The following is an 11,020-nucleotide window of genomic DNA, read 5'->3' as shown; positions in this document are numbered from 1 at the left end:
TGACCAGATAAAGGACTCGAAAAGCCCATGGAGACTCAGTACGGTTACCCAAGTAGAGGAGCTAAAACCAATCATAAGGCTGCTTCCCATATGGGCCACTCGTATCATCTTTGCCGCAGTCTACAGTCAGAGGAGCAACTTCTTTGTGTTGCAAGGCACCCTCATGGATATTCATGTTGGCCGCTCTAACTTTGAAATCCCGGCAGCATCTCTTTAAATCTTTGACACCCTAAGTGTCATTTTTTGGGTCCCAATATACGATCGAATCATTATGCCAGCAACTAGAAAATACACCGGTCACAAGAATGGCCTAACTACACTCCAAAGGATGGGCATTGGCCTCTTCATCTCCATATTTTCCATGGTCTGTGCTGCAGTTTTGGAACTCATCATGGTGGTGCAAAACTGGTGCAAAAGAAAAATTCCACACAACTGGTGCAAAACCACACAACTATAAAAATATAGTGGAAATTTTTATATAAAAATTAGAGGTCGCACTTAGTGCGATGGCAAGTGCCTTCGCCCATGAACGGTAGGTCTCGGGTTCGAGACTTGGGAGCAGCCTCTCTATAAATGGGGGTAAGACTAGCCGACATTCACCTCTCCCAGACCCTGCGTAAAGCGGAAGCCTTGTGCACTGGGTACGACCTTTTTTTAATAGTTTGTAAATATTATTAACTAAAAACTGAGGAAGTTTTATTAAAATTTATTATTTTTAATGTATCTGGTGTCGCTTATGGACGACAGAAGTGTAATTATTTAATATTGAAGTCGTTAGTTAATGTCGGTTATGACCGACAGTAGCTTGAGTATTTTATTTATTTAACTTACTTGATGTCGGTTTGGACCGACATAAAGTGTGATATTTTTATTGTTTATTTCTTACGTAATGTCGGTTTTAAGCGACAGAAAGTGTGATATTTTTATTGTTTATTTCTTATGTAATGTTGGTCTTCATGTCGCTTATAAGCGACGTAAGAGCCAATGTCGCTTTTAAGCCACGCTGTTGTTCATTTATATTTTATATTACTTTGCTTCTTGGTGGTGCATTAAGGGGGTTAAGCGACGCCATTACCCTTTTGTGACGGTAGTATTGGTGTCGGTTTTTCTATGCGACATTGCACGATTTAATGTCGAATTTTTACCAAAAATCCGACATTAATAGGTGTTTCTTGTCGGTTTTTCACCGCCACTGATGTGCCCTTTTGTAGTAGTGGGATCATAAATTCCTTAATCTATGTACATAGTAAGTATGACATAAATTCCAAAATTATGAAACTAAATGTTCTAATAATGTCGATATCGAGAATAAATTTCGTGTGAAAATGTTTTGACCCGAAGTTCCAAAATATAAATATTGTTAAAAACTTAAAAGTTCTAATACTACGGTCTAGCGGTATTCCTATTCATTGGTAAGTGAGAGGTAATGACGAATTTGAACCACATTATCACTAGTCTATTGTGAGGCTTAATCCACTCTCCCACTCCCTTATACATAGATAATATCATGGCAAAAAGGAAAACCTGTAGTGTTGAATCGAAACCTAACCTAGAAACTAGCAATACTAGTGTATCAATCGTCCCCACCTTCCTTAGTCTTCACCTATCTCTCTGTTTCCTGAGTTTTAACGAAACATTTCCGGTAATGTTCACTTTTAACAAAAAATCACATTTTTACCTTTCCTTAGTACTATTCACTACACCTTCATTTGTCATTTTTCATTAAAACTAAAGTTTTGTTGAACTTTTCGTTAGTTTTCCTTTATTTTAACTCCATGCACGCATGCATGTTTCACTGCCTTAGGGGGGGCCTCCATTGTCCCTCACCCTTGCCTCTTTCACTCCTTTGTTTCCCAAAATATCACTTTCATACTATGTTTCTTCCCTCTTTCCCTCGCCAAATGCCGGCTTCTTGTAGGGTTTAGTGAGCAAATATTTGATCCTTTTTCTAAAATAACTTGGCCTAAAATGATGTCGTTTGGTTAGACAATATTTAACAAAAAAAATAATAAGAGCAACTTTTTTTTTTTGAGGCATGTCATCAAATAGCTGGAGGGAATGTACTACACCGACTCCATCCAAGTTATCCGTGAATATTCACTAGAGTTCGGGAGTCTACTGACCCTCCTTGCCCCTTAGTCCATGCGCCACTGTTTCATCCATCTTTCTTGCCCATGCATGAATTCAAATTCAAAGCCACCAAAGGTCTCACGGTTGCTAGTTTTAATTGGGATCTTGAAGATGTGTAACCAAAGAGAGGACATAAGTCATCATACATATGTAAAACCACTCAAAGAAAGATCATGGCATCATATAATTCTTTTCTAAAAGAGTGAACAACTTTTGTCATCTTCTATTAATGTAAATGAAACAATATTCCTTAATATCTTTGTATGTAAATAGGCCGAAACGTTTTGTATTCTTTTAAATGTCTCCATCTAATTTTTTTTTTTTTTGCATGTAGATAGAAAAATTTATGATCTTCTGTAAATAGAATGTATCGATCAAATCTTTTGTATGTAAAAATTTTCATAACCTTTTCAATAAAAATAGTATTAAATGACACAGTTTTGTTATACTTTCCAAGATAATCTTTCGTACAAATTTTAATTCTGCAGTAGCGTGTGTACCACTTTCTAGTAAATATTAAATAGGACATTTTGGTCTAACCCATTTAAGTGGTAATATATTGTGGGACTCCCTGCTGAGCAGAGTACAGCTAGCACTCCTCTCTTATTCTTAATTTACTTGCAAATATAACAAAGTACGTATATGATATAATTAAACAAGACGACCTGATAGTCGTGCCAACTCAAATGATATCAAATGCAATTTAAATCTTAATGAGTTCTTCAAGTGTGATGATTGGTCCTCCATTGGAAGCTGCAGTTTGAAATGATAATGACTGAGAAACCATGTGCATTGTTGGCCTTGATTGCGGTTGCGAATGCCTGCATGCGATTGCTACCCTTGCAATGGTTGTCAGTTCATTTGCAACTTCAGGTGTAGGAGGTGGAAGCCGTTGGTCTAATACATCCTTCAGCAATTTGTTTTCACACGCGGATGGAGACGAAAAGGATGAGATTAAATCACCTAGTCGCTTTCCCGTGATCACTTCCAGTGCTAGCACTCCGAAGCTATAAACGTCACATTTCTCGGTTACCTTCATTGTGTAGGCCAACTCTGCATACAAATTAAGGGAGAGCAAGCCATTACCATGTTTAACTTTATATATTATCAAATTCAACATTATATGTTTTAACTGTTTTACTTTACCTGGTGCCACATATCCGAGTGTGCCTGCAAGGGAGCTCCAATGCGATGAGTCTGGATTCAAAAGCTTAGCAGTGCCGAAGTCTGAAACACAAGGCTCATAGTCGTAATCGAGTAAAATGTTGCTGCTTGATATGTCTCGGTGTACAATTGGCGGCACGCAATCATGATGCATGTAAGACAGTGCATGAGCTACGCCTTGTACAATTCTCACCCTCCTACTCCAATCCAATTCTTTTGCTTCGTCTTCTTTGCTCAAGATTGAAGCCAGACTACCCTTTTCTAGATATTCATAGACCAGAAAGGAGTGCTGTGAATTTGAACAAAAACCACAAAGTTTCACAATGTTTCGATGTCGTGTATTGATTAGTGCGCTTATTTCATTGTGGAACTCCTTCTGTGATGTCTCCACGCTGTCAAGTTTTTGATGGAGTTTCTTCACTGCAACTATGCTGCCTGATGGTAGCTTTGCCATGTAGACACTTCCGGATCCTCCCTTCCCAATGCAAAATTTGGAGTCAAAAGCATTGGTTGCACATATGATCTCCCAATACAATTTTTTTCCATCAAAATGAGAGATTGAAAAAACTTCATCATGGATATCACTCTTTTCTGTTTCTGGCTCTTTCTTTCTTCTTGTTCCGATGAAGAAAATTGCAAGGAAAGCAAGTAAAACTACTCCCAAGATAGGGAAAACGATTGCAAACACGAGTTTTCTGTTGTTTTTTCTTTTTGAGACGTGCTTATTGCAGGATTGTAGACCTACAACATTTCCACACAATCCTTCGTTCCCTTCAAAGCTGTGACCATCTTGAAATGCTTTGTTGTTGGGGATGGGGCCCTGCAAGCGATTGTAGGATACGTCTATGTACAACAAGCCACGCATTCCATCAAACGTTGCTGGAATGAGACCGGAAAGATTATTGTGGGAAAGATTCAGCCACTCCAAGCTCTGCATATTGCTAATTTCTGATGGTATCTTGCCGCCAAGTAAGTTACGACTTAAATCTAACTGTGACAGGTGAAATAACTTCCCCAACTGAAATGGAATTTCTTGACTGAAATTGTTGTTGCTCAAATTCAAGTAGTTTAAACGGACCAATTCGCCAACAATGCTTGGAATTGACCCATTCAACTTGTTGGTGGACACGTCAAGATGTTCGAGTTCAGTGAATGCTCCGAATTCTGAGGGTATAGAACCCGAAAGCTGATTGCCATTCAACTTCAGGTTCAGCATAGAAGTCAATCTCCCCAAATCCTTGGGAACCACCCCAACCAGATGATTCGCAGAAAAATCGAGTTCTTGAATTTTATTTGCATTGACAATCTCAGATGGTATGCTACCAGTAAGCTTGTTCCCCGCAATCCGTAGGGTTGTTAAGTTTGGACACTGTCCCCATATGTGTGAGATTTCGCCATGTAAGTTGTTGTGGCTTAGGTCTACAAACTGAAGATTCGGATAGACGCCAAAGTCTTCAGATATATTATTGCTTGTAAATTGGTTCCCTTCAAGACGGACTCTGACTAAGCTCTTGCAATCTTTCAAGCTTTTCGGGATTGGACCTGTAAACTCGTTCTTCTCTGCAGTAAACTTTTGTAGCAGTCCACCTCTACAAATATCTCGAGGCAAATAACCAGAAAATCGGTTAGTACCCAAGTCAAGTAGCGTCAACTTCATTAGATTCTCCATCTCTTGGGGGATTGATCCAGATAGCTGGTTGCCGCGGAGGTATAGGTTTTCTAGGCTGCTCAAGTTGCCGAATGAAGAGGGAATGGTTCCATTGAGCTGATTGCGGGCCAGGTCTAGAGTCACAACAAATTTCAAGTTTCCAATCTCTTCAGGAATAGTACCGGAAAGTTTATTGTCGTAGAGAGAGAGATAAACAAGGTTTGTCAAATTGCCCAAAGAAGTTGGGATCGAACCAGAAAGGGTATTGTTGTACAAGAACACCATGGTTAGATTTTTCAAGTTTCCGAAACTCTGAGGGATTGGGCTTGATAAATAGTTGTCAAACAGGTAAAGTTCAACCAAGTTTGAAAGGTTTCCTATTGCAGGAGGAATAGAACCCGAAAGTTGGTTTCCGGAGAGTGTCAAAGAGCTCAATTGGCTCAGATTACCCATAGAAGCTGGAATTGAACCCTCTAAATTATTATAGTTTAGAGCTAGCTCATAGACAAATTTAAGTTGGCCTATTTCTTGAGGAATTGAGCCATTGAACTTATTTGCATTTAGGTGAAGGACTTGAAGATTTGTTAGAAGACTGATTTCGGGTGGGATTTTTCCAGACATTTGATTATAAGAGACATCAAAGTAGATGAGTTTGGTGAGGGAACTGATCTCAGGTGGGATTTGATCAAAAAGTTCGTTGTAGCTTAGATCAACATATGCGAGATTAGGCAATGACATGAATGGAAATTCAAGTAGAGTACCTTGTATACCAGAATTGGTGAGGTTTAATCTGTTGACACTTCCAGCTGAGTTGCATGAAACACCAATCCAAGTATTGCATGGAGCTTCATTTGCATTCATCCATGAGGTCAGGTTGTTTTCGGTTTGGTTTTGAAAGCTAGCTTTCCATTTGAGAAGTGCTTCTGCTTCAGTGGAATTGGCAGAAGCAAAAACAGTTTTTTGTGATGAATTTAGCTGAAGAGACAAGATAAGGCAAGCTAGAAAGCATACTTTATCGCAATAAGCTGAAAATCTCATCATGGTTTTTGTGTATACGTTTTTTAAGCAACTCAGGGCTCTACTTATAGTGAGAGAAGCGCTATTAATTTGTATATTCTCTATTTGTTTTTGTTATCTTTGACTTTTGCTCCAAATGGTTTTTTTTGGGTAAAGAAAAATGGTAGTGGTGGGCTACAACTTCGAGCCGGGTCGCTGTTTTTACGGAAAGCTCTCCCTACAACGCTTTTTTACAAGCGGATGATCGAACCCCTGACCTCCCTAAGGATGGTACTCAGAGGAACCGCCCAACTTTTATTTCCCTTTGATAGAGATTTTTACCACCTGCAAAACTAGGGATAAAAACACTTAAAAATACTTGCAAGAGTACAAGGTTGTCATAGTATAACAGCTCAAGCAAGGTCAATCTCCACAGGGATTGAATGAATAATTTATGATAAAATAAAATCTTAATTAATTATTTGAAAACAAAATTTAGAAGAAGTTGATTTTATGATCTAAAATATTAAAAATGAATTTAATTAAAAATAATTAAATAAATTGGCAACGTAATAAAAACAAAAGAAAATAGTTTTGAAAATAAATTTAAGCAATAGGGTTCTGCCGTCACCTTAACAATCCTACGTAGTTCTTTCAATTACTTATGACTTACACATGCATATTTGAAGATTAGGTTTTCCTAAAGTATGCCCTACTTGGAACCTCCAACATAGAACGTATATCTAACATGCAACTCGTCCGTGGCGTCCAGATCGAATGTGAACATGCAAGACTCATTAAGTTTTGTGAAATCCTTTTGAAAAACCATATAACCCTTAAGACGTGTCGTCCATCCTAAGAAGTTACACATATTAACCACAAGAAGCCAACGCTAATTTCAGGGATAGCCCTCTCCCAAAATTGCATCCAATTACTTTTCTAAATATCTTAATGGTGGCCAATCATCAAGACAATTAGATAGTTTAAAGCACAGTGATTAATAATTCAAAACTTGCATGCATAATATCATAAGTAAATTGAAAAGAAACTACATATTCTTGCTAAGGCTCGTGGCCTCACCCTAACAAACAAAACTAGTTAAGAACAATCATAAAACAAAATATTATTAAAGACATGGATAGAAAACACCATGAAAATAAATTTGAATCCTCCAAAGTAGTGTGTGCGTTCTCCTCCTTTTTTCTCCCCCTTTAACCTAATGGCTAAATATCTTATTTATACTAATACAAAATAAAACCCTAAAAGGTCTTAGAATAAAACTAGGAAACCTAATAAATTGAAATAAAATAGGAAGCATAATCCTAAATTAACTTGGTAAATTCGCCCAAATCTGCACAGCCACGTTTTGGACCCAAATTAGCTCCAAAACTGGCCTAAAATAGCTGGATTTAAAGCTTTGACTATTCTGAACACTTCTTCAAAATGCCACGAACCCATCCGAAGTCATCTTGGGCTCCAAAAATGCAGTTTAAGCCCAGAAATGTCACTTTCCAGCAACGCGCACTGCTCCTTCATTTAATCTCCAGAAAATAACTGCTTGGTAGAAATTTCTGAGATACGAACAAGCTAAGGAACACATGAACATCCTCTAATTTGAATCACTCCAAAATTCGTCCGTTTGGTCACGTTTTGCTCTAGAGGAAGTCCAATGTCCTATATTAAAAATATAAAGCAAAGTATCAAAATTCTACCAAAATAACCAATAAATTATAACTAAGATTAGGGTAAAATATATAATAAAATACTGATTCATCACCCTTCCTTCCTCCTTCCTAGCTACAATACTTCATCCCAATCCCACCATGTGCTTGGATCGGCTGCCTCTGATCAGCAATTGGATATCAGATCCACTTCCCTCTCTCACTTCCCCTCCCCTAGCTGGCATGCCGGATCTCCATATATGCCAAGTGTTGGGTATTTTACATACCCCCTTAGCCTCACCCTCTTTCTATATGTTACTTTGTTTGTATATATTTGTAGGAGTTCGTGAAGGAGACTTGGATCTGGTTTTTACTTTCTCGATTCAGAGTTTGGCGTCCTCCGAGGATGTGACGGCGGTGACGATGTGGTCTTAGCTGCTGGAGATTAGGGGTTTTTATTGTTTGTTTTCTGTTGCCTTCGGGCCTAAGCTTGTGTGGGCCTCTCATTGTATCTTAGGTTGCTGCTCTCATTTTACTTAAGCCTTTTACTTTCCCTTGTTTACCTGGTTCTTTTTAGGCCTTGTACTAGTTTTATTGTAATGAAAGTTGTCCTTGTGATCAAAAAAGAAAAAAAAAAAAGAAGAAGCAATTAGTAAGGTATATAGAATTTTCTAAAATGATAATGAATTATTTGGTATCAATGGTATATTAATTGCAATAATTCAATGCACACTCATATGCAAACTCAATTTTAAAATGCACATGAAGTTAATATTGAAAATACAATCGAGTTAAGAACTTGATTTTTCTCTTTAAGATAATTTACGCTCCACTACGGTACTCATGGTTGATCAGAGCTTGTTTCACAGGATATAATGACCACGTCCTTCATTACGATAGTAGTACCCAAATCTCAAGAACTCACTTAATCTCTCACTTAATCTCTCACTTAAATTTAAATGAAACAGCTTGCATGAAATTATATAACTGAATTAAATTAACTCATTTTCGTAATTTCCACTTAGGATATTCACATAGGCATTTTCATAATTTCTCATCGTCAGAAAATAAAATAAAATTTGGAACGGGAACAGTTCAAACATGAATGCGGTCATTTCACGTTTCTTTCTTAATTAATATATGAGATGGTTTTGTCTGAGAAGACTTTGAATTTTAGTTACACTTTTAAGGTCTTTGTCTGAGAAAACTTTGAATTTTGTCACACTTTGTGTTGAAGTCTTTGTCTCTTATCTTTAAAATAGAAATTTGGAAAGTTTGCAGTGTGAACATATTCACATTGTCAAACAAATTTGAACTTTAGCTAGGTAATGAAAGCAATTGGTAAGGTAAAATTTCCCAAAATGATAATGAAGTATTTGGTATCAATGGTATATTGATCAAATCGAGAATCTAAAAATAATTGCAATAATTCAATACATACTCATATGCAAACTCAATTTTAAAAAAGAAAACTAATGAAAATGACTTGAAAACTTTGAGTTTTAATGATAAGGACAAAATAAAGGGTAAAGTGAATAGTACTAGGTTTGACTTTTTAATGTAAAAATGTGGTTTTTCGTTAAAGTGAATAGTACCGTGGGCTTTTCGTTAAAACTCCAATTTTAAAATGCACATGAAATTAGTTTTGAAACTACAGTCAAGTTAAGAACTTGGTTCTTTCTCTTTAAGATAATTTACGCCCTACTATGGTACTCGTGATTGATCGGCCTAGTTTCACATGAGACAATGACCACTTATTTAATTACGATAATAGCACTTCAAATCATAAGGCCTCAACAAATCATGATTGAGTTGTATTCTCTCATCTCACTTAATATCTCACTTTAACTCTAAATGAAGGGGCTTGCATGAAACTATATGACTGGATTAAATTGAATCATTGACTAATAATTCAATAAGATGAAACCTTTATGGACGGGGAAATCTTGAGTTACGAATTTGGTTATATATTATGGGTTAAATTGAATCATTGACTATATGACTGAATTAAATTGACTAATAATTCAATAATATCTCACTTTCCTATCTTCATTTTGATATATTATGGGTCGAATTTGGTTAAGAAACGATTGAATTATGAAGCTTTGAAAATTGTCAAAACTTCCGGCCAAGAGCTCTGGGACACTTAACAGGGTTTTTAATGGAATGATCAAAATAATGGATCGTGAACAATCTCAGGAACTATTTTTATTGATTTTCAATCTCAAGGACCAAAGTGATGTGTTATGCAAATCTTAAGGACCATTTTGACTAAAAAGCCTTTTTATTTTGTACAAGTAGTTACTTGACTTACAACTGAGTATTGCATGCGCAGTCAAGGGTTGCCCATTAATTAATTATCATTTTATGAGTCTTCCATTGTTCCATGCATGCGAAATATCTTATATCTGTGTCTGGAAATTTCTTCTATGTGTGTGATCCTAGGTCATCTGATGGTGTGAAATTCTATCAGTCAACAATTGTTGAAAATATACTGCCTACTTTCATATTTCTTAGCTTTAGGACAAACTATACACTTTCTTATATAAAGGCCTATCAGCTCACATATAATATATAAAACAAAATCTACAACCTCTTGTTTTCCATTGCTTTGTTTCATTTTGATAATGAGAGAGATTACTGCTACTGTCCCGAGTGCTTAGACACATAAATATTGTGTCTTATTTATTTTCTGTCCTACTGCACATAAATCCCCAATTTCAAGTACATAAAAAAAAAATCCCCAATTACATTATTGCTAGTCTATTATAAGGTTAAATTCATCTCCTCTCCTTTAGTATAGTAATGTTTGTTCAAAAATAAAAAAAATAAAAAAATAATGATGGAAAGTGGAGCAGGTAGGGGTGCTCGTGCAGGTAGTAGAGCCTGCTCTAATTACTTCCAAGACAGATGTATGAACAAATTAATGATGTTGAAGGCTCTAGTCTAGCATCAATGTGAGATTTGAGCTTACAGTTCAGCATAGGAAAAGAATATCAAGTTAATATATACTTTTTTTTTTGGACAATACACTTTTTGTTTATTATCATTACTTTTATTATTAATGTGATTAGTGTGGTATAATTGTCAATACCATAATATATACTAGTATATGATTTTCTTTTTTTAAATCGAATGAGAGACGAAGAGAGTAAGAGAGAACTGAGAGTGGGGGGAGAGGGAGAGAGGGAGAGAGGTTTAATTTTTTTTAATATTTTTTTTAAATTAAAAATGTTAAAATCACCTCTAGAAAGAAAAACAGTAAAATTTTGTTTTGTAAAATTATGTTACAGCCCTTAACTTTTTTGATGTGATAGAAGCCTAAATAATCTTTTTAACCTCTGATAAAGAATGTTTTATTAATATGTAGTTTAGATATATGAGTTGGTCTTTGGCCATGAAGACTTTGAATTTTAGACAC

At 36.2% G+C, this 11,020-nt stretch overlaps 1 protein-coding gene across 1 annotated transcript; it reads right to left on the bottom strand.

The window, feature by feature from the left end:
- Window positions 1-2,658: 2,658 nt before the first annotated feature.
- On the bottom strand, window positions 2,659-5,999 carry LOC126612423 (MDIS1-interacting receptor like kinase 2-like). Its single transcript, XM_050280822.1, has 2 exons — window positions 3,277-5,999; window positions 2,659-3,183 (listed from the first exon to the last, which is right to left on the bottom strand). The coding sequence occupies exons 1-2, from the start codon at window positions 5,981-5,983 to the stop codon at window positions 2,834-2,836; spliced, it is 3,057 nt and encodes a 1,018-aa protein (XP_050136779.1). The 5' UTR covers window positions 5,984-5,999; the 3' UTR covers window positions 2,659-2,833.
- Window positions 6,000-11,020: the final 5,021 nt, after the last annotated feature.

The sequence above is a fragment of the Malus sylvestris genome, chromosome 17, assembly GCF_916048215.2.
Source record: "Malus sylvestris chromosome 17, drMalSylv7.2, whole genome shotgun sequence".
Taxonomy (NCBI): Eukaryota; Viridiplantae; Streptophyta; class Magnoliopsida; order Rosales; family Rosaceae; genus Malus; species Malus sylvestris.
Note: the sequence above shows the minus strand (reverse complement) of the source record. Positions and strands in the feature narration are given on the sequence as shown.